Consider the following 25,147-nt stretch of genomic DNA (forward strand, 5'->3'; position numbering starts at 1 on the left):
TATAGTGAACACTGTGGAATGACCACATGGGGCATCAACAGGAAGCCTTCGAGATGCCTTCAGAATGTTAAATGACAGATTTATCGATTGGGGAAGATTTTGTCTGCAAGAGTTTTGTACAAAGATTCATGTTCACTCACACAGTCAATCAGTAAATTTGTAGAGCTCTTCCTGTCACCCATGAGGGAATCCAGTTGCTGGCAAGGTTCAGATGATTAACCAAATAGCCAGGTCTTCAGGGACTTTCGGAACTCTGGAAGAGATGGGGATGTCCATAGATGAAAGGGTAGCTCATTCCATGTCTTCTCTGCTAGGTAGGAGATAGAGCGACCTCCACATCTGCTACGCTGGATGGTTAGAGAAAGGGATGCAGAGTGGAGATGTCTGGTGGGCTGATGGAAGTTCAGGTGGTGTTTCAAGTAGGCAGGTCCGCAGTTGTGTATGCTCTTGAATGCATCGGCCAGGAGCATGAACTAGAATCTTTTTAGTACAGGGAGCTAGTGGAGTTTCCTGATGTAGGGGACAATGAGGGTTAGTCTAGGGAGGTGCAAGACGAGTCTGGCTGCGGAGTTCTGCATGGTCTGTAGTCATTGGAGAGGTAAGTTGTGCTAGCGATTTCTGCATAGAGAGCATTGCCATAGTCCAGTCTGCTGGAGATGAGGGCCTGGGTGATGGTGCGTCTAAGCTTTGGGGTAGCTATTGGAATATCTTATGAAGCATGCATAGGATGAAGAAGCAGGAAGATGAGGAGACGTAGTTGCACTGAGTTGTCATGGTTAGCTTGCTGTCTAGAATGATGCCTAGGTTCCTAGCATGGCCATTGGGGTAGGATTAGGTAACAGTTCTGATAGCTACCAGAATGCGTCCCATGAGGAGCTTTTGCTTCCGAAAACCAGTACCTCCGTCTTGCCCATTTTGAGCTTCAGGCAGCTGTTATTTATCCAGTTGGTGATGTCTGTCAAGCAGTTGTGGATTTGGTCTTGGTGGTGTCTTCAGAGAAGGAGAGGATGAGTAGTGTGTCATCGGCAAAGGATATGATGTTAAGTCCGTTGGTTTTGGTGATGCTGGGATGAGGTGTCATATAAATGTTGAAGAGGGTGGAGCTGGACGAGGATCCATGGGACACTACACAGATGATTCACTTGGGTTTGAAGGTGAAGGGGAGAAGGCAGACTTTTCACGTTCTTCCGGTGAGGAAAGAGGTGATCCATCTAAGAGCGGCTCCTTGGATGTTGTGCAGTCTTGTGATGAGTGTGTGGTGGGAAACTGTATCAAACACTGTCGAGATGTCTTGGAGGATCAGAGCTGCAGTCTCTCCTTGGTTGAGTAGGGCTCAGAATGTAATCACTAGCTGCGATGAGGGCTGTCTCGGTGCTGTGGTTGTTGCAGGATCAGGATTGGGAGGAATCGAGTAAAAGGTTCCATTCCAGGCGTGAGGAGAATTGTTGGTTGATATCTTTTTCTAATGCTGTGGACTGGAACGGGAGCAGGGAGATTGATCAGTAGTTGTTGAGTTTACTTGGGTATGCGATGGCTCATTTAGTAGGGCATTGACTTCTGTGTGCTTCCAGTCCTCAGGAAACATGGCTCTGACAGTTGAGGTGCTGAACAAGGTAGGGAGTATGTGGCTGATTCTGGCTTCACCTAGGTTGAAGAAGTGGTGAGGCATTTACCAGCCTGCCAACAGCGACTCAGCTGTATGGCTTGCTTTGGGCTGTACGCCTCTGCCTGGTGGGGACAGGATCCACAAAATTTTAAGAAGGGACCAGTGAATGCTTTCAAATTATGCAAATATTTTTTCTAAACTTCAAAGTGCTTCTATATGCATTATTCTTACTATATGAAATTTTAAGTTATAGAGATAGAGAAAGAATGTAGATTTTTATAGATCACATCACACACAGGGAGAAGAGTGCAACAAACATATGCATAGGCTTAGTTTCGGCCTCTCAGTTAATATTTTCAGGAGGCAGATCCTTATGGAAATAACTGCAGTTTCATATTTGGGATTTTTAACATACTCTTTTTTACCTCTTTTAGTTTTCCACTGGTGAAAGTTGGGGATAGCACTGTACGAATCCTCTTCCATTGATCATCTTTAGCAACAGTCACTGCATCTTCCAAGGGTCCGTTCAAGCCAATGTTCTAAAAAATAAATATGATATAATAAATCATTATGATAAAAAACAAACACAGTAAAAAAAAGTGTCATTAGCCACATTCTTTATGGGAATGCAAGCCACAGGGGTTATTAAGTGGAAAAAAGTGGCATTATCACAGAAAATTACATCCAAAAGATCACTTTACAATAAATTTGTAGACAAATATCGATTGTTGCAGTATCTTGAAGGCAAATAAATGTGTATAGAGAATTTGTGGATTGTGCCAGTTGCAAATCCAAGATCTAAATCATGTCCTATTTGTATGTTCAAAGCTGCAAAGTGCCAGGCGAGTGTTTTTAAAACCAGTTTTTATCAGATTTAATATTCACTCTGCTCAGGACGCACGTTCTTTGGTCTTGTCCCCTCCGAATGAAATGGTTTGTTTTAAGATATATCAATTTTTTTGCGACATTTTTGCTTATTTATTAGAACATTGTCTAACAGTAGTACTCTGGTTACGATTTAATACCAATTGGTTGGTTATCTGATTGTTTCATGTATTCATAGCACTATTTGCACATTTCATAGTATGTTTGATATAAGAATTTTGTATCGGTCGGTTATGTGGTTGTTTGATGTATTATAGCATTATCTGCGTATTTCTCAGTATGTCTGATATAATTTGATAGCAATCTATAAAGAAGAATTTTGTATTGTATGTAAAGTTTGTCCTTTTAATTGTTGGTGTGTTTTTGTGGACATTCGTGGAGTACCAAAACAAAATAAATAAATACATTTAAAAAAAATGTATATAGCTGTAGATTTACTCTACTTAACTCCACCTATATGTGATCAGGAAAACTCTGAACACTCTTGTCCTTTTCTGTGCTATGCTGGTGCTTGGATCCTCTGACCAGACTCTTCGACATACAACCTACTATGCCACACCAAGCAGCAAGACACCATTCTGAGCTCTACTGTTCAGTTATGTGTTTTTGCAAAGTGCACTATCACCCGGGAGGGTATCCTGGTCCAAGTCTGAACTGAGTCCGAGCTCTGAGTTAGTTTATTGTTGTTGATGTTGTTTGTGTGAGTCTATGAGCTGCCGGCTTAGCAGTCAAATTCGAGGCTGGGCAACCCTGTTATTCGAGCAGCTACACAGCATTCCTACCTCACGGGGTCCAGGATGCGGGGTGTGCAGCAGATTGCCACTTGAGTGGTTTCATGGGGGCTGACCTGTGTCCTACTGTCAGGACACACTGGTCATAAGGGCACCTGCTCTGCTGAACCGTGCCTGTGCCACAAAAGGCAGAGGGCACATGGTTCCTTGGGTGCTGTTGCAACACATACCCCAGATAAAAATGCGATTGCTCATTTCTGCACACTTCCTGGACCTCAGATTTCAACAGGTGTTAGGAGTAGGTGGAAGCACAGCGAAAGAAAGATGAGGTGAGTGAAATATGCTTAGTTTCAGAGGGCCCGACTGGGTCCTTTATAAACAGTTTCACTATCACCTTATTGTTTGCACTGGATTCAAAAGGTCTAACATCATAACCGGTGCTTATAACAAGCTAATGTACAGTGGTCATACACCTTATTTTAGGCCAAGGATATTCAGTTGCCAGAAACACACAGGTCACAATTCATAATTTTCACATAGATAGCAGCTATCAAATAAGTATTTTTTAATACATCGTAATGGAGATAGAGAAAATGAAATAAGCCTCTTACCTTGAGATCAAGTCCAGTCATGTGTAAATCAAAGAAGACATCAGGGATCTGCCCACCATAGTAGAGGTGGTGGTAAATGGCCACCAGAGAAAACAGAGCCACTATCCATTAAACACTATTTTAAGGGGCTAAAAAGCAGTGAAGTAGAGAAACTTTAAACTCTACTTCTATAATACTAACCACTCGAACTGGTGACATGCCTCAATCAGTGACACAACATAGCATTGTTGAAACAATTGCACAAATTCAGTATAGTAATCAGAATTGAACAAAATATCCATAATAGAACTGTCATCAACTGTAAATCCTTCGACACACGCCGCTATAGGGGAAAAATACTTTAAACTGTACAGAAACTGCTGCTCTGAGTTAGTCAGCTGTTAGATTATTATAGGAGGTGGACGATTTGCAGCTGTGTGAAAAAGGTGCTGTGGGGTTCTCCTTAATCACTCCTAAATCATTGTGTGGCAACATAATAGCATCTCTTAATTCTACCCTTCGTGCTACATCAAACACACTAATAAGGCAGTCATACAAACTAGAGCTTCAGGTGGACCAGTTACAATCTTTGGCCACCTGCATTGGTAGTTTAGACAACAAATCAGTAACTTAGAAATCAATTTAGATAAACTAATTACTACGCACTCAAATTCTAAATGTGCACTCACCCTAATGGTAGAAATACTTTTCACATTACCCATCTTACTAACCCCCCTGGTGGATAATTTAAAGAAAATAGGTTGCCTGAATATAGACAAACCCACCAATGAGATGCAATAGGGGCTGCTCAAAGTCACCACTGACCTCAATGCCATTACCACTCTATATGCTGAAACGTCCAACCAAAATGCAGAAACTTTAGCAACTATTGCTAATAAATGTTGGCCACTCGTTAGAACCTCATAGGGCAGACTACAGAGAATATTTTGGACATGGTGAGTGATATACTGTCAACTCCAGAGGCTCTGGATTCAACAACAGGCTCTAAACTGCTGCAAGAAGGGAAGAGAAAAGGCTGGAAAAACTAAAACAAGCTCATCAGAACTTCAATAACCAAGCCATGTAATATTTCTGTACTAGAACAGTGGCAGAGAATGTTTGAAAAGGCCTTCTCTAATGAATATATAAACTTCAATCAAGATATTTTAGCTGGTCATACCGAACAGACACACTTATTGAGCCACTTCTATTCTAATATGCAGACTAAGCTGCAGATAAAGCCACAAAGCTTATCAGGGTCAATGGATAGCAACAACGCTTTAACCTTTGAATCAAAGACTGAAAAGAGGGACTACAGCTACCGCAACCACCAACATGTATGTAATTAGAATAAACATCTCGATATCCTTGCCTACAAAAATCCATCAACCAGTACCAGCATCCTGGAGGGTGCTCAGCCTGCCACTGTCCTAGAAGAGTGTCTCAAATCCTGGATGCCACAGGATAAACTTTCTCCTTGGTTTGCGGTTGAAGGGGCACACTGTGCATTTGCCCCGAAACACACCCAGGGGCACAACGTAGATACATGATCACAAGGTTCTTTAATTTCAGGGACAGAGACTATATCCTGGGAGAAGCAATGGCATGCCCTGACCTCTGGTATCAAAATTTCTAAATCCAGGTTTTTCTAGACTACACCGAGAGTTCCTGGTCAAAAGATGTTCCTATGAATCAGTCAAGAAAAAGCTTCGAGCTCTCCAACTATTGTAAATGCTTCTGTTTTCAAAGCCTCTTGAAATTATTTTTGAGGGCATTCCTATATTTTGAGACCCCGTAGTGGGCTTGGGAGTTCCTCACGAATAATACACAACTGCGGGGTCCGCCTCTCTCCCCGCCCTCTTCTGCTAGGCAGACCTTGACCGGAGGCCCACAGCGGATCCGGTGCTGTGAGAGAGTCAGCAACCGATCTCCAGTTAATATTCAGAATAGCAGAAATGTGACACCCTCCTTGAGTTCGGGATCGTCTGCTCCTCCACCGACACATAGATCAGATTCATCCTCAACTAATGGAGAGGACTCCCAGTCACCGGCCCAGGTGAAGGAGCGGCTGAGTGAGACCCTGTTGCCTATTTGAATAAAGGATGACGGGGCTGGCCTACGCCACTTGCAAACAAATACTTCTTAACATTCTATGACCAATCTATTATCGCCTATGTGGACTCTGGCACTGCACTACACTGATCCGATCTACAGGAGGGGTCCACCACTCCACACCTAACCTAGACACTTGAGTTTGATTTGGGGTATTTGTTATGGGGTGATAGATGCTTCTCGGGAGAAGTATGGGGTGGGAAGTTCATTGTTAAGATGCATGCACAATGCTATGGTTTTTCTGTGTTCATGACTTTTGTCCTAGGTTGTCACACTCATCTGACACTGTATAAATGGCAACAGACTCCTTATATTCATATGTCCCATGCTGGAACTTTTTCCTTGTGGGTCTCCAGGGAGTCTCATGACTTCTTGCTCCTGATTCTACTGTCATCACCTGTCTGCCATAAATCCCTATAGAATCATGTCCCGGAATGTAAATGGTCTCTTACACAAAATCAAATGCTCCACAGTGTTGTTTTATGCCCATGGATTTGCACCTTCTGTCCTGATGTTGGAGGAGACTCAACACCTAGGCACGAAATGTCAGTTCCTAGCTAGGATGGGCTATGACAGGGTACACCATACAGGGTTCACCAGAGGTTCTCAGGGGGTTGCAATCCTTCTACGTCGGACCTTCCCCTTGGTGATGACCCAGACGCTGACGGAACCTTAATGTTGTTGCCTTTCTCTCACAGGCCTGTGGGAGGTGGTCCCTTGAACCTGGTATGAATTTCTGCATCCCAGTAGCATTAGAGGCATTCCTGACCGCTTCTTGAGGTGGGGACACAGTTACGTCCTGGACACACCCTTATCGGGGGTGACTTCAATGCTGTACTTGACCCTTCCATGGATTCCACTGTCCCCGCCTCCGACGTCCATCACACTAGAGACATATCTCTACAACAGTGGGCGAATGCTCTGGGCCTGTGCGACATATAGAGGATCTGGAATACCCAACAGCTCCAATATACACACACATCCGCTGCACATCACACATATACTTGCATCGATTTGCTCTTTATGCCCACCCAATGCGCTACTGGAGTCTACTATTCAGATTCTCCCATGGGAGATCTCGTATCATACCCTGATCCTCATAGGTGTTGGTGATGCTGGCACTGTCTGCAGCGCCATGTGGCACTTCATTGCCTGGCATCTTCAGGACAAATCTTACAGAGATGCGGGAGGGCAGGAGATAACACACTACTTCCAAGAGAATGATGGGTCGAGCCATTTCCCTGGCATCCTTTGGGCGACATTTGAGTAAACCGCACGTGGGCACGCCAAGAGTATCCTCAAAAGAAATGAGAGAGTGAGGTTCCACTGTTGTACGCAGTTAGCATCTCGGGGCCTTTATTTAGAGTCGCAGCTTGCTACAGCACCACACAGCGATGTCACCAGACAACTGGGACTGATTCGGGAGGAAATTAAACTTCTAACCCTGGAGGCGGCGAAGCAAATCTGGCCCACTTCTACAGCACGGGTGTATGGGCAGGGGGATAACAATGGGAATAAATTGTTTAGGTGGGCTTCCAGGCCCCTGGCCAATAGGGTTGTTCTGGAAATTATTGATGGGCTAAGCCATACCGACTGCAAAATGCCTCTCCCATTGTCTTCTTGCGCAGACTACCACCTGATATCGCTCATAAACTGTGAAGTTAAAATTTTTGCAACTGTTCTTGCCTCCCATTTACGTAAGGTACTGTGGTCTCAAATTCACCTGGACCTATGTGGCATTATGCCTGCAATTAGTCTAAGGCATTGCCTGAGGCACATCCATGTGGCGCTAGCGCATCATCACCTCCTTTCCCATCCTTTGGCACTGTTATTGATTCTCTTTGAAATGATTTTGACTAAGTATGGGCCGAAAATTTGTTCCGCTCGCGGAATTTGCAGATTTTCCGCAATTTCGCGATCCGCGAATCTCGCGAAATTGCGGAAAAATCCGCAAATCCGCGAGCGGGACAATTTTTTTCCAGGAAGCACTTACAGGGTTACAGCAGGTGCCCAATTTGAAGCTAATTTCTTTGTAACCATTTACAAAATGGTTACAAAGAAATTAACTTCAACTTGGGCACCTGCTGTAACCCTGTAAGTGCTTCCTGAGCGGGGCCTCCAGAGTTCGTTGCCTACTTGCAACTATTCTCTGACCCTGCTCTGACCCTCGAAGCAGGGTCAGAGAATAGTTACAAGTATGGCACAATGCTCCTGTCATAAAAATTAAACCGCAACAGGAAGCACTTACAGATAAGGAAGCAGGTGCCGGACTTGAAGCTCAAATTCAGTAACACATTAACTAGCCCGAAATTAATTTGTCTCGGTTGAGGCTGGCTGGGCAGGGGTGCTTTCTCCCCATAATCTACAGTGGTGAACCAGAGGGTGCTGTGATGAACCAGAAGGTGCAGTGGTGAACCAGAGGGTGGCAGTGGTGAACCAGAGGGTGGCAGTGATGAACCAGAGGGTGGCAGTGGTGAACCAGAGGGCGGCAGTGGTGAACCAGAGGGTGGCAGTGATAAACCAGAGGGTGACAGTGGTGAACCAGAGGGTGGCAGTGGTGAACCAGAGGGTGGCAGTGGTGAACCAAAGGGTGCTGCGATGAACCAGAGGGTGGCAGTGATGAACCAGAGGGTGGCAGTGGTGAACCAGAGGGTGGCAGTGGTGAACCAGAGGGTGCTGTGATGAACCAGAGGGTAGCAGTGATAAACCAGAGGGTGGCAGTGATGAACCAGAGGGTGGCAGTGGTGAACCAGAGGGTGGCAGTGATGAACCAGAGGGTGGCAGCAATTAACCAGAGGGTGGCAGTGATGAACCAGGGGGTGACAGTGGTGAACCAGAGGGGGGCAGTGGTGAAAAAGAGGGTGGCAGTGATGAACCAGAAGGTGGCAGTGATGAACCAGAGGGTGCTGTGATGAACCAGAGGGTGGCAGTGATGAACCAGAGGGTGACAGTAATGAACCAGAGGGTGGCAGTGGTGAACCAGAGTGTTGCAGTGATGAACCAGAGGGTGGCTGTGGTGAACCAGAGGGTGACAGTGATGAACCAGAGGGTGGCAGTGGTGAACCAGAGGGTGGCAGTGATGAACCAGAGGGTGGCAGTGATGAACCAGAGGGTGACAGTGAAGGACCAGAGGGCGACAGTGATGAACCAGAAGGTGGCAGTGGTGAACCAGAGGGTGCTGCGATGAACCAGAGGGTGGCAGTGGTGAACATGAGGGTGCTGTGATGAACCAGCAGGTGGCAGTGATGAACCAGAGGGTGACAGTGATGAACCAGAGGATGGCAGTGGTGAACCAGTGGTGAACCAGAGGGTGCTGTGATGAACCAGAGGATGGCAGTGATGAACCAGAGGGTGACAGTGATGAACCAGAGGGTGGCAATGATGAACCAGAGGGTAGCAGTGGTGAACCAGAGGGTGCTGTGATGAACCAGAGGGTGGCAGTGATGAACCAGAGGGTGGCAGTGATGAACTAGAGGGTGGCAGTGGTGAACCAGAGGGTGGCAGTGATGAATCAGAGGGTGGCAGTGGTGAACCAGAGGGTGGCAGTGATTAACCAGAGGGTGGCAGTGATGAACCAGAGGGTGGCGCTGCTAAACTGCCAGGGAGTCCTGTGGGTGTGAGCCCCCGCGCTGCTGAGCTGTTCAGGGGTCCAGTGGGTGTGAGCCCCTGTGCTGCTGAACTGCCCCGAAGCCCTCTCAGTGTGACATGCTCAATTGCCTGGGAGCCCTCTGGGTGTGAGCACACATTGTGCTAAGTGCCCCCTGCCCCCAGTACATATATACCCGTACCGCACAGCACCATTATGCTCTTCGACCATGAAGTCTGGTGCCTGGATGCTCCTGATCCGTGTAGGTAGTACCACCGTCTGGTGCAGTCAAAATGTAAAGTCATAACTTGCTACACAGCACCAATAAACACGTGTCCCCCTGGCACCGGTATGCGCATGTACCAGGCGTGCAGCACCCGCATGCCACTGCACCCTACTGCCCAGCGCCAGCATATGCCTGTACGGGGCAGTTTAGTATGAGATGGGACATTGTCCAGCAGCAGCAGCTGCATGCGCCTGAACCCACTGAGCAGGATCAGAATGGCTTTGTACCAACACGCGCAGCAGAGCTATCTTGGACATCTGAAGGATTCTGGGGTCCTGTGCCAAACGTATTTTTGCATCCATGAGTTTCTCGAGCGCCATCCCCGTGTAGCTCCTGTGACCAGGAGGCTACTTCCTCCTCATCTGCTGCTCTGCTCGGTCTCTGACCCTTAATAAACAAGATGTATGTGAACTCGCATAGATGCCCCGCCCGTTTGGCCCCATCCACCACACACTAGCGGTATGAAACGTCTTCCCACCCGTCCCCACTATAATGGACAGCACACTCAAGGGACCTCGGCGCCTTTTGGCGCGCTTGAAAAGTTACAGGCACACGTGGTCACATATTTGTGCAAATGGCAAAAAAATCCGCAAGTTTGCGGGAAAATTCGCAAACTCGCTGACTTTTTTTGCCATTTCGCGCGAATTTGCAGACCGCGAATTCACAAATTTCGCCCATACTTACTTTCAACTTTGAAAAGGCAGTGGACTGCGCAATTTGGCGACTGTGCTGCAGAAGGCAGAATTCGAACCCCAATTCCGCCGCCTTGTGCAAGTTCCTTACTCTAATCTGACAGCCAGAGTCCAGGCAACAGGGAGGTATCAGACGAGTTGCCTATTCAGCACGGGATCAGTCAAGGTTGTCCTCCCTCCTTTTTGTATCGGCCATTGAACCCCTTGCAAGACTTATTGGTTGTGATGCCCAGGTGCAGGGATGGGAATGGACGGTGGGCTATGAAGACCACTTAGCAATTTCCATAGAGGACGTCCTACTACACCTAACACAGCTGGCTGTTAGAGGCCCGAGATGTCTCTGGATCGAGAGGCTTTTTGCAGATGCATCGGGGGCTGTCGGTTAATCCTGCGAAATCTGTGCTGGTACCATTGGCTACCACACAGGACTGTCGAGACTGGCCAATGTCAATCCCCGTACGCCAGTCACAAAAGGAGGGACTCTGGGCTTTTTGGCCAGGCCCAACACACGTGCTAAAATATAGTAAAGATACAGAAAGTATGCTGTTTCTAATTATGAGACAAGGGAAAACTAGGGGAACCGGTTTTGGGTGGTCATGAGATGTAGGAGGATGGAGATTCCTCCCCTTAGAATTCGAGGCCCTCACACACCCGACTGGGTGTCATGCTTCATCATAGGGCTCCTCCTTGTCAGGTTGGCGCTGCAATACCTGACAGGCTCCGTCTGAGGGGCTCTTTGGCTGAGATCTTTTATTTCAAATTGCCATTTGGTGCTGTGGGGGTGAGGGCCTAACCAGTGCAGATGAGTGAGTGGAGGTGTGTAACCTGAAGGAAGTTAAAATGGGTTTGGAAGTACCAGCCCCAGGCTGGGCTGTTCCCCTGAGGTACAGGGTCAAGACTGATTTGCACATAGCTGTGTCTGAACTGTGGTGGCGAAGTTAGCTAAAGAATGATGATGGATTCAACCCCAATCTGTGACTGGGGAGAGTGTCTGAAAAGTTTCAGCACTCTGGCCATCATCTCCTTGTATTTTCTTTGTTCCCCCTAAGTTGGCAGGGTATGCCCAGACGTGGGTCCCTTTCTCACTTTGCCACTGGATTCAAGTTAGCCTGGCTGAAGAAGGGTTCTACCCAGAAACCAGTCCCAGGATGTTTGCTTCCCATTCAGGGAAGACCTGACTTAGCAGTTCGGGCTGGACTGTTCCCATGAGGCACAGGGTCAAGACTGATTTGCATATTGCTGTGTCTCAACTGAGTTGGCAAAGTGAGCTAAAGAATGATGATGGATTTAACCAATATCAGTGACTGGGGGTGAGTGTCTGAAAAGTATCAGCACTCCGTCCATCGTCTCCTTGTGTTTGTTTTGTTTGCCCTAAGTTGGCAGGGTATGCCCAGACGTGGTTCTCTTGCTCACTTTGCCACTGGATCAAGCTAGCCTGGCTGATGAAGGGTGTTACCCAGAAACCGGTCCCAGGATGCTTGTTTCTGGTTCAGGAAAGACCCGGCTTGGCAGTTCGGGCTGGACTGAGGTGGTGAAATTAGCTAAAGAAGGATGATGGATTCAAACCAGATCTGTGACTGAGGGTGAGTGTCTGAAAAGTTTTGGCACTCCTTCCATCATATCCTTGTGTTTCCTTTGTTTGCTCTAAGTTGGCAGGGTATGCCCAGACGTGGGTCCTTTGCTCACTTTGCCACTGGATTCAAGCTAGCCTGGCTGATGAAGGGTGTTACCCAGAAACCGGTCCCAGGATGCTTGTTTCCGGTTCAGGGAAGACCTGGCTTGGCAGTTTGGGCTGGACTGTTCCCAAGAGGCACAGGGTCAAGACTGATTTGCTTATAACTGAGTCTGAACTGAGGTGGCAAAGTGAGCTTAAGAATGATGATGGATTTAACCTAGATCTGTGACTGGGGGTGAGTGTCTGAAAAGTTTCAGCACTCCGTCCATCATCTCCTTGTGTTTGTTTTGTTCACCCTAAGTTGGCAGGATATACCCACTGGATTCAAGCTAGCCTGGCTGAAACAAAAGGGTGTTACCCAGAAACCGTCCCAAGCCACCATTGTCTCCTTGTGTTTGCTTCGTAATTAGGAACAGCATACTTTCTGTATCTTTAATCCCCATACTCCTTCTTAACTTCCGATACTTAGTACTCCAGGTTGCCTTGGATCCTGCAATGACGTGGTTCAGTAATATTCTGCCCTTACCAGTAAAGCAAAAGAGAACCTTAAAAGTGGGAAAAGCTCCCACTGAAACTCATAGGAAAGACAGCCTCCTACATTAATATTATTATGCCACTCTTTCTTTATTGCCTCCAGAAGTTCCCTCTTATAATTGTCACAGTGCTCTGTGGCGGCACAATTTACACCTGGATCCCCGAAGTCACTTGCTCGATATTTCTTGGATAGAGAGAGTGGTCCAATGACACACAGGTTGATGATCCAAATTGATGCAACAAAACCCTTGTAACATGGTACATACTTAAAAGAGTTGGCTTCACTGGAGGGGTTCAGCCAATGGGATGCCATTGAAATCACATTGCTCTGAGATTTTCAGAGGGGGCACCTACATGTCTTCCTTTCAGGAGCTCCAAACAGATGTACTCTATGTCTGGCACAAAATTCCACAAATACCTACAACTGCAGCACGCACTGCGAGTACACATCTCTCTAGACACCTCACTCCTGGAGTTTAGCCAGATGGAGGCGAAGGTCATGATAGGGACATTGGGCAGGGGAGGAGTCACCCAAATGCATTGAACATTAATCACTAATGCCCCTGACATGATGACGGCACTCAAAACTCATTGGGATGGATGGCTGGGCCCTTTGGATGACTCACATTGGCGAGATCCATTGATGACCCCGAAGTTACCCACCCTATCCTCTTGATTACACCTTGTGCAAACATATTACCTACATAATGCCTATCTTTCCCCAGACAGGCTACACAGAGCTGGGTTACTTCCCAATGCATCATGTTTCTGCTGCTCCTGCTGATTTGTTTTACATGGTGTGGTCTTGTCCAGTGATCACCCGCTACTGGGAAAGTGTGATATGGGATCTCTCTGATATTTTAAACCTTGACATAGACCTTTCCCGGCTAATAATCCTGTTGGGAGTACTTGAGGGTGTGTGAGTAACCCATATTGATCGTACGTTATTGGGGACGGCACTGCGGGTAGCCAAACATGATATTGCTGCCCGCTGGAAGAACTCCATGCCCCCGACATTGGCGCAATCGAAACGTGGCGTGGACTGGTGGGTTCAGCAGGAAAAAACAATCTATGAGGAACGGGGATGCCCGGCCAAGCATGCAAAAGTATTAGGGAAAGTGGTACAGGACGATGGAAGTGGGCTTCTGTGAAAGGGGGATATGTGACCAATGATATGCATATGTTCGAGATTATGGCAATTGCTTCTACTGTAATCTTCAAATGTCTGCCTCGATTGAGGCTCTGTCAACTCAGTGTGACGTGTTGCACCTGTTTTATTTATAAAATAATAAAAATGTGTTTATCAAAAAAGAAAGAAAGTGATCATGAGATCAACTACTTCATCTTTATTTTCACCCTTGCAACCAAGAAGAAACAAGAAAGCTGCTACATCTATCTTTTCCCAGTTATTTCTTTGGAATGCAGTAACCACTGCCTGATGGTTATAGATGGCCACCAAAAATTCTGCACTGATTGCTATATGATTAAACTGAGTTCAAGCTGGAAGTGTGGGATTTTCTTTCTCCACCTAGGCAGATGACTGAATTTCCGCTACCAAATATGGGGACTGATAGTGTACCCCCAAAGTGTGTGCACATGGCCAGTGCTCACACTGAGTACTTCTCAGCATGTTCAGGGCACTATGCTCACCTTTGTGCAAAAGTATGCCACCTTTTGCTTTGCAGTCTTTCACCAAGGCAACTCTGCCACACAATGACTACTCTTTTGGCAGAGCCATGACAGTCTCTTTCAGTGAGATTTCCACATATGCTGGCCACATTGTCTAATGGCTGCTGAATGACACAGGATGTTGGAATTTAGGAGTACTTTTTCGGATTATAAAGTTTTTTAAAGTGAAACATTAACTCACATCAGAAATGTACCATCTTTAATCTTATTTTTAATTAGGAGAGTACTGCCACTTCTATTTTTGCAAATAGGAATTGCAGGAGGACCTCCCTGGTGCCTCATTGAATGAAATTGTGTTGGATCCTTGGAGTAATGGAAACAATCTAAAAAGTAGAATTCAATTCCTACTCTAATAGTGAGTGGTACATACTCACTAGTTTGCACAGGTGTAGAACATGGGGCTTAGTTCCTGCAAAGGAGCCACAGTTTAAACAGTGCGCCAATGACGGGCCAGATGCTGGAAGAATGAGGGGTAGATCTCATATTTCCCAATCAAGCAGAACTTCCAAGCAGGAAGGCGTAACACAGGGCTCAAGGGGACTTCGATTCAACTTATGATCTATGCATTCCTGTGTGATATGGGAGTCTCACTACATTCTGCAGGGGGACCTATCATTTTACGTTACAGCTCTGCGTCCCAGTATCACTTCCTTTCAAGGAGCCCTTCCAGGAGTCATGTAATATGTTAGTGACAGTATAATGCACTGCATACCGCTCTAGTAACTGCCCAAATACATTCCTAAATATTATAAAGCTTTTTCACATCCAAAGCACCTAGAAGACCTTGGGTTTTCAAATCACCCTACACCTTTCACCCACTCTCTAACAGCAGAGATATGTAAAACAAATACAAGATTAAACGGTCTTATCCTTTGAACCTGTGCTGGTATTGCCTCAATAAACAGGCCACTTCAGTTAGATGTGCACCTTTTTTTAAACATACCCGCCTGTTTGTGAAGTGGGTGTAGCACTCTTTCACAAGGACGCTTTTCACTATTATAGGGTCCATGACAGCCAGTACAGGGGTCCGCCCATCAAATATCCTGTAGAACAAAAAGAACCATATCGGTAAACTCACTGAAGCCAGCAGCACACAGAACACACTTTTGTGATACAGTGATACAGTGATACAGTCATAGAACGTGGGTTACAACCCGTCCATTGATTCTCAGAACTTTCTCAACTTTCCATGTGCTCTGTGGCCTCCAGTGTCCCAGTAGAAACTACTGAAGAGGATCAATAGGAAACTTTGACGTCATTTAAAGCAGTTTTTACAATTATAGTAGACAGCCCAGCAAGTAGTAGTCCGTGCTTAGGCAGGGACATATGCTAAACATAAAAAACGTCTGTCGTCAGGAAGGAGTAAGAGCAAAGAATGCTGAGAGTGTGGGTTACATAAGGAGTAAAGTAGTGCCTTCCGAAAGAAACAAGAACATTGTTAGAAAAAGCCGAAAAATAATCAATTTATCACCAATGCAATTGCCATTTTAAGTATGTTCAAGTATATGTAAATATAGATATCTTACTATACCTATAGATCGTGGGGCAGATTTAGGATGATTGGCGCATCCCCAGGGATGCGCCAGTCATCCTGCGCCGCTGCTCCGCCACCCATGGTGCGCCGCATTTATAATGCAGCGCACCAAGGGGCAAAAACGGCACAGATGCGTGACGCATCTGTGCCGTAAAAGTGACGCATTGCTGGAGCTGCGTCGCAAGCGCGACGCAGCTCCAGCAAGGCTCGAGGGTGCCCCATCTCCACAATGCTGTGTCAAGACCTACGCCTGCTTCAAGCAGGCGCATGGTTTTGACGCAGCATTGTCCTGAAAGTGACTGAGTGAAATCTCATAGATTTCACTCAGCCACTTTTAGGAGGCGTTCCTGCGCAGGAACGCCCCCCCCCTGCGCAGGAACGCCTCCTTATGGCGCATGGCTTTACAACGTGACGCATCTCCTAGATGCGTCACGTTGTAAATAGGGCGCATTGTTTGCTCCGCCATTGCGTCAAATAAAGTGACGCACTGGCGGCGCAAGGCCTTCATAAATCTGCCCCCTTGTTTCCAGCATTTAGCCTATTCTTATGTGATCACAATTTTGGAATGTTAGGGACCTGTGTTACAAGGAGCGATTTGTGTAGTATCACATGATTAATCAGGTGGGTAAGCTGGGATTACATCCCAAGTCTTCCCTGGGTACAGTCACATTTTAGCAGAGATTCACAAACTGAAAGTCTAGCCAGTCCTAGGCACATGCTAACAGCTAAGGTAGATGTCTACATTTCTCTTGATCCACAATGTCCTGAAGTGAGTCTAAGGTGAACTACAATATTCATAAAATGGTGTTTGATCTTTTCTCGCAAGTGTCTCTCTCAAACTTCCCCAGCCATGGAGCTCATACATTTCAAATTTGAATTCACCAGATCCTTATTTTGCTTCGAGCAGGTTACTAAGAGAAAATCAGCAAGCCTATTTGTTGTATGTTATTATTCGTAATTGACGCGCATGCAAGGCACGCGCGTCAACAACGAATAATATTCACGAGATGTGTTTTTCTTTGAGGCGCTTCCATGGGTATATAGGATGTATGGGTCGCGTGCTGGTGTGATGTTTCGAAAGGGAGCGAATGGTGGTTGGCCGCGGAGCGGGGGTTGATCGGCATTCAGAGCTTGGAGACATTGCTGTTTGGATGTCATATTAAAGACCTCGTTACCTCGAAATCCTGGATTGTGTATTTCTTCTTTCTTGGAAAGGAATTCTTCTTCTTCTACACTATTTACTCTTTAATGCCCTATTTAGTTTAATTCTGGCAGCATTCTGTGTTCAACTGAGATTACTTTTCCTCCTCAGGTCCTGTTCAGTATCTGAGACCATCTCTGATGGTCCTCTGCTATCCCCATTACCTTCAGAGGCATAATACTCAGTTTTACTTCCTCTGTTGTGGAGAAAGTTTCTAGTACTGGCAGTATTCACAGAACGGAAAGGAAGCACTCAATGCAAATCTATTAGGTTTCATTTGATCCTTCCACGGTTGTCAGAGAGGTGCAATAATAGGGTTAACATGTTGTTGCCTTGTTTCACACTGGGTGACTGCACTGAATAGAAGAGCAAGCCTTGGTCGATGTCTACCAATTTATAGCTATCATATCCAAATACAGATGTCACTATTTCACATTCACTGGAATGTACCTGATAGAATGACAATTTAAATCCGTCCAGGTGTTGGCCTGAGGTAGTTCCCTCCCTGAAGACCCATCCTCTTCCTAAGTATCACTGATCGCTGGTTTCTAGCAATCTTTCCTTTAGTGGGTGTTGTTCTTCTTTTAACAATGCTGTAAGTCTCCTTTTCTCACTTCCTAAGTGGGACAAATTCCCCAATTATTCAGAGTGTGTTTAAATCCTTTCATACAAAACTTGACCCTGCTTGGCCCTTATGTTTTGAGGTCCTGCCTTAACATCAGTCGATCCATTTTAGAGGCCTTTGGTAGCACCTGGTTGCCCTCCCATGGCCTATTGTACTCATTATAACAAGTCATTTTATGGCCTGAGCCCTATTACAACAAAGAGGATAACATTATGGTTTGAGTTTATTACAATATCCTCAGAGTTGTATTCTGCTTTTAACTATGCTCCCAGCCACCAGAGGAGCGGCGTTTGAAACCTTTGGTTGTACTCATGCTTAGTTAGCAGACCTATGTTTGAATACTGAGGTCAGTGACCATGTTTCTTGGAACCTGATGATCAAAGAGTCATTGACAAAATTTGGGCAATCAGGATTTTACATTCCACTTGATGCACTGGTGATGTTCCAAGATCTTACTGTTAGGATGTTCTGTGCTTATGAATTGACTCGTGCAGCCAGTGTGTTGCAATTAATATGGCAGTCTGCTTCTCCTTCCTCTAATGGGATTGCAATGTTCAAACAGCTCATGGAAGCATGGGATCACCCTGCTTCGCACATCAACTATTTCAAGAAAAAGGGTCAATAACTGGTGTTGATTTCTTTTTCAATTTGCTAAGTATGAATTAAGTGAGGGAAAACCAACCTTTAAAGATCACCGCATTCCAACTTAAGTTCCCCTCAACTATTGGACCCGGGTGCATAAGATACATGTACCGAATTATAAATCCATCAAATGCGTTGTCATAAGCTGAATGTTCTTAGTTGAGTCCTCACAGATGGTCCTTAAGCAAGCGGAGACATTTGCTTTGGGCTAGTAAAGGCCATCAATGATAATGATCAAAGTTTTGTCAGCATCATGGGCAAGGAGAACATGCCTTTAGATTAATGATGTTGGGGAATTCAAAAGTTATGTGGTAAAATACTTAGCACAAGAATAAAGGAAGGCTTTTGATTTACAAACTGGCCATAGGACTGAGAAGCAATAGTTTATCACAGAGTGATGGGTGAAACGAAGTAGAAGTAAGAAAAAAATATCATGAGGGGCCATGGCTGTACTGCAGCAAGAAAGATGGCCGCCAGAGTTTAGAGCTCCCGTAACCCTGGAGACACTGATTGAAGTCCCAATGTCGTTATTTCCTCTTTGAATGCAGAAAGGGGATGCAATGGTGCTGGTATCGTTGGGGAGTGGACTGGTGAGTTTTTAGACCTTCTAGGGCTCTGTAAGACACATTTTATTGGTGCACTGCCATTCTTCACAATGGACTGCCATGTCTGCCACTTTAGGCCGTGTTGCTCTCCCTGGAGTGTTGGTGCGAAGGCTGTAAAATCGTTTGCTTTAAGGAGGCATTCCTATTGAGAACTTACTTAGAGCAATGCACTTCACTCTCAGTCTCTTGGGAGTACTCACAATGTTACCATAGTATTCACTTGTGAGCAATATGGAAACACTGCTGTCTTCAACCTAATTGGTTTTCTACCGCAGTCAATCAGCTTCAGGTATTTTTGCTTTAAATATGTTAATCCATACATGCAATAACAACTAACGAAGAACTTACTTATTATTCCATATATCTACAAGAGGTATAAGCTGAAGTTTCTATAATTTCAAGGAGTGCTCTTGTTATAGTTTCCACTGAGTAACAGTTCACATCTCAGGCAAACAGAAGATCTGGCAAAATGTAACATACTAAGAATTTACACTATTCCAGAGAGTGTAGAAGGCACAGGTATAGTCTTCTCCCTCAAAATGTGTATTCCTTAGATAGTACATCTCAAAAATCTTAATTTACAACTAGCCCATGTTGTAGGTCTCAGGCTTTCAGCAGCAAACTCTTAAGCCTGACCTTGTCATATTATAGTCCTCTTTCTGCAATATTCTGACCTCATGAGAGTCTTGTCAGTTGCTAAACAAAGGAAACAAATGTTATGCTCAGGACAGAAAGTCTTCTTTACAAAGTATGTGGCTATAGCAATAGCTGCTCATCTACAGGAGTTTCTTGCACTATAACGTGCTTTTAGATCCATGAATGCTTGTGATGGCATGGTTCATCCTGTTTGTTCAAGATTATTGTTAAAGACAATTCAATATCTTTTTATTCTCCTAGTGAGATAAACAGTTCACAAAGGAGAGAAGATGGACCTTGGGAAAACCTAGAATTTACTTTTTTATTTATATGGTGTCTACTTCATCTTTTTGTATGCTGAATTATTGTTGCTATTTTGTCTCCATTCCTTTTTTCATTATCTCATTGTTACCTGTTTTTACGGGAGGGTTGTGTGTTAACGGCATGTATCCCTGTCCTATATGTTGCTGTTCAGTCCATTTACATATCCCCAATGACACTTAGATTAAGTTTCTTCCTAGTTGGTAAGTGTTCTCATTTTCCTCACTGCAATGTGGGTGTTGTCTTCAGTGTGAATGTTAGTCTCCTTCTCCATTTTCTCTTCTCATATAAGGTTTCGGAGGCCTATTCTTCAGATGTATGCCATCTCTGTGTTTAACCACCTCACAATTTCACTTCAGCGTTCCATTTCTTTCTTCATATCATGGTGAAAGCTTCTTTACTTTGTAACATCTCAACTGCTCCCATCACAGTAGGTTTTCTTTTCTTTTTCTCTTTATCTTTCTTTTATCTTCTTCCTCCTGTCTGTTTTCTATCTTTGTACCAACCTCTTATGAATTCTTTTGCTTTGCTGTATGATTCTGTCAAAGTTTGTATTTATTTTGTTTCAGCAATTTTTAACAGTCCACTTTTTATCTATTACATATCCTTGTAAATTTATGCAGACATGACAAGCAACCTTCAAATTATTTCCTGGAAACTTAAAGATTTGGAGAACCCTATAAAAAAACACAAAGGGTACTCACGCATCTTTCTAGGTTAAAATGTCAAGTTGCCTTAACTCTCTTAAAAACGTTGGATAGGACTTGTTTTTTGATCTCCACTACAGAACCATAAGAATAGGGTTATTATCTTTTGCACAAATCTCTCAATTTGACTATTAAAAGGGAGGTGATGGATGAGATGGGAAGAAGGCTTTTCCTCCAACTCACCATTAATATTATACAGTTAACAATTTCAATTTTAAATGTTTATGTTCCCTCCGGTGTGGATGTTTATTTTTGGGAGCAGTTCTCCACCAGGCTTATACAATGTTCTGATGCCAGTTTTATTGTTGGAGTAGACTGTAATCAACTTGTGAATGCTTTTTTAGATAGAAATTCCACAGTTAAATATGAAAATGCAAAATGTTTTTAAAAAATGAATACTTTCTAGAAGGTTTATTGATGCTTGGAGAGCTTTTATTCTAGATGGAATGGAATATACTTTCTACGTTCCCGTTCACCATTCCAAATCTAGAATTGACCATGTTCTATTGACCCTCAGCCTGCTTAGCTCAGTCGACCAAGTAGATATAGGGCACATTTTAGTTTCAGACCGTGCACCAGTTAGTGTTGATCTGGATCTATCAAAGGATGTTTCCTGTTACAACAGATGGCGTTTTAATAATAATTTGTTACATGATAAGAATTTTGTGGGGAAGTTTGATCAGTTTCTAAATGACTTTCTGGCACCAATATTAGTTCAAATAACAGTTTCAGCTTTGTTTGTGATGCTTTTAAAGTTACTGTCAGAGGATTTATTGTTGAATATGTTGCAGCTAGAAAACAGAAGGCACATAGAATCCTCCATCCTGTTGAATTCTATTAAAAATACTTGAACATGAATATTACACCTACAAACATGAAACCACTCTTAAATGTCTCATTCAGGCAAAATTGGATTATAACAAAAAGTCTATGAAAAGCTACCTGGCATTTAATTCAAAATTAATACAAATTACTATAGAGGTTGCAGTAAAGAGGGTAAACTCTTGGCCAACTATTTAAAAGTACAGAAGGAAAAGTCAAAAATGTATATTAATAAGGATCAATCAATCAGGGAATTTTAAGCGCGCTACTCACCCGTGAGGGTCTCAAGGCACTGGAGGGTGTGGGGGAGGGGGTCAGCAGTGCTGTTCAACCGAAGAGCCAGGTCTTGAGAGCCTTTCTGAAGGTGTTCAGGGAGGGGGTGCGTCTGATTTCTATCGGGAGCTTGTTCCAGGTCTTGGCAGAGATGTAGTACAAGGATCTTCCTCCTGCTTTGGCTCTGTGGATGGGAAGGGTTTTGGCGAGGGTGAGGTTGACTGATTGGAGGTTCTTTTGGGCACGTGGGGGGTGACTCTGTGGTTGAGGTATTTGGGCCAGGTATTGTGTAGGCATTTGTAGGCGTGGGTGAGGATCTTGAAAGTGACTCTCTTCTCCACGATCACTTGAGTAACAGTCACAATAGAGGTTCTGAAATTTCTGGTAGTTTTAGCAGTATTATAAACAGTTATATACATTGAAGCACTCTTTCTTAGAGGACTAATTGGATACTTTTTCAATTCTATTCCAAGACGTCTGAATCAACTTGTTGACCTTATCTCCCTAGACACTGACAACACTGTACCTAAGATAAAAGCAGCCGTAGCCAAATTACCCAAAGATAAAGCTCCTGGTCCAGATTGTTTTTGCTGGAATTATAATCACATTTTCACACATATTAATACTGCACTTATTATCATTATGCCAATATTTATTTTCAAAGAAAGAAGTCTGCGGTTCCTTTGTGGAAGTAATGATCTGCGTTATTCAGAAAAAGATAAAGGTTTAACCAAAATGTAGCAATTAAAGGCCTATTTCTCTTATTAACTTCAACTTCAAGATTTTTGTTAAGGTTTTAGCTCTATGCATTGATAACTTTATTCCGGGCTTGATTGATATAGAATAGTCAAATTCTGTAAAAGGTAAGTTTATTACCGATAATTTTCAGACATATCAAGATATTATTCGTCTTGCTTCATAAAGTACTTTTCCTATTGCAGCGATAACTCTAGATGCTGAAAAGGCATTTGATGACGTAAATTGGAATTTTACGTTGCACTTCTTAATGCGGCATGGCTTTGGCCCGGGCATCTTAAAATGTATTGGTTTACTTGATGCTTCCCTGAGCACTTTGTTTTTTGTTAATGGTTTACAGTACTCATATTTTAATCTACTAAGAAGCACACAACAAGGTTGTCCTTTTTCTTCACTACTGTTTATTTTATCCTTGGAACCTTTTTTAGAAACTCTTCATAGGGCCTCTTCTTTTCTTCGAAAAACAAAAGTTAAATTTACTGGACATGTAGATGATGTTTTACTATATGTTTCAGAGCCACAGAGTTCTATTTCAGTTTTCCTTCATTTACGCAGGGAAGATTCCATGGTTTTTGGATATAAATTATACATTGACTGTCAATAAGTATTATTTGATGGACATGTTCAAAGGCTCTGGATTCACATTAAACCTAAAGGCCTTCAAATGTTTAGGAATTATTTATTCAAAGTCTATGGAAGAAACAATTCCTCAATCAAGTAGCTGTTCAGTATAAAATATCTACTTATTTGGGAAATGGTCACCCTTGTTTTTATCTCGTTGGAGTAGATTAGATACTATCAAAATCATGATGCTTTACATTTTTTATTTCTATCTTCCAATGCTCCCAGTCAAGCTCCGTCAGCAGTTTTTTTAAGCGCCCTAAATAGTTTACTCATGAAATATTCATGGAATAAACAGAAGGCACATATATCTGTTTGAATTAAGGAAACCTAAGGATCTGGGTGGGGTGAATTTTCCCAAGTTTTTTAGTATCATTCTGCATTTGCTTTAAAACAAATTTGCCCTTTGTTATCCAGCGAAGATAAAGCTCCTTCCACAGTTTGGTGTCAACTGGAAGAATCGTCAATAAGTCCATTTACTATTAGGCAGGTTGCATTTATATCACATCATCCCAAATCCTCTTCCTCTCCTATTCTTATTATTATCCAGTCGTTATCCCCTCTTCTGGCCATTTTTGAATCTCATATTTGGCACAATAAAAATATAAAAACATCTAATCACCAATTATTTAGAGGTAATGGATCGCAAAGGTTAGCAGTCATGTTGAGGTTCTGTGATTTTGCATGCTTTTAAAGTGCACGACTTTCTTTTCTAAACATGGGTTTTTGCCATGCGTCGTGACTGCAATCTGGTGTTGCCTTTTACGTAGGCCTCAGAAGTTAGTCTGCGAGCAAAGCAGTCGGACCTTTTGTGGGTCATGTGTACATTAACTAAGGTTTCCTTCGTGCGCTGGAGTTAATTTCAGAAGCTGGCCTTTCACCTGGAATTGACCCTGCCAAGCCAATTTCCCTGCAAGATTGTTATCCACTTTCCCAATCACCATTCAAGACATTTGTTAACTTTTAAGTTTCTTTACGTTTCTGTTATCTTGCACATTATCTGAAACTACTTTTCTTTACTGTTTCTTCATTTCATGGGTTACGCTTTCAATTAAGGGTTTGTCTGGGCCTTCCAGATTATTATTTAGATATGCCTAAATATTAACTTGTGGGTTGGGACACTGTAAAATGAGCTTTACTATATGATGCTGTGTGATGTCATGTATTTTCTATTGGTTGAATTTTGGTGCAGGATCGTGCATTTTAAATGTACCTTTTTGTGTATAAATAGGGATGTCTCGCCTTAGTAAAATTGAGCAGTTTCTTGAGTTGTACAACGTGTTGTATTGCTGGGATTTCTGCTACTAGCTGCAGCTAATAAATTTGATCTCTGACGCCACCTAGAAGTATTCTGTGTCTCTGTATACCAAGACAAGGGAACCCAGAGGACTTTGGGCGTGTCCCTGGCACCGCTGGGTACTTGAAATCCCAGTTCTTCAGTTGGCGCGGCCAACGTGGGGCGACTTCAGTGGTACCGGTCCAAGCCCGAAGATTGCGAGGAGCCATGTGAGGAAACTCTGGAGGAGGGCCCCCACTTCATCGACCCCTGCATGTCGACGTGGACCGAAGGTCTTTTCTGCGAGGCTTCCCGCTTTCCAACGGCTACGAAGGACTGCTGCCCTGACTGTCGCCTTGTCTTGGACCCTCCGATTGATGTTTGTAAAGCGAGACGATAGACGGTCTTCTGGTGGCATGACAGATATTTGGTTAAGTATAAGTGGGTCGCTCCCACGACCTTGTCTGGTTCCTTGGTTTTGATTTGGTTGCTGCAGTACCCAAAGCCGAAGGGCTTGTATATTTACGAGTGTATCATTTTTTGATTCCCTTTGAAGTTTGAAACCAGACTAGTGAGCAAGATGCCTGGTCTTGGTAAATTTGGTAATTGGTTTGTTTGTGGTAGTAACAGGCATTCCCGATTGGAGGATTCATGTCCGATACCTCCGGTTGGAACTCCGACTTATGAGCTCTATTCTAAACACGGAGTGGGTCCCATTACTTATAATGAAGTATGGGTCCAT

General features: G+C 44.0%; 1 protein-coding gene across 1 annotated transcript in view; it reads right to left on the minus strand.

The window, feature by feature from the left end:
- LOC144786057 (cytochrome P450 3A21-like) overlaps positions 1–25,147 on the minus strand; it is a 266,040-nt gene that overhangs the window by 143,873 nt on the left and 97,020 nt on the right. The window contains exons 4-5 of the mRNA XM_078665003.1: positions 15,330–15,429; positions 2,032–2,145 (exon numbers count right to left, since the gene is read on the minus strand). Of these exons, the coding sequence (XP_078521129.1) occupies positions 2,032–2,145; positions 15,330–15,429 (214 nt within the window). The remainder of the gene's footprint in view (positions 1–2,031; positions 2,146–15,329; positions 15,430–25,147) is intronic.

This window comes from Lissotriton helveticus, chromosome 10, assembly GCF_964261635.1.
Source record: "Lissotriton helveticus chromosome 10, aLisHel1.1, whole genome shotgun sequence".
Taxonomy (NCBI): domain Eukaryota; kingdom Metazoa; phylum Chordata; class Amphibia; order Caudata; family Salamandridae; genus Lissotriton; species Lissotriton helveticus.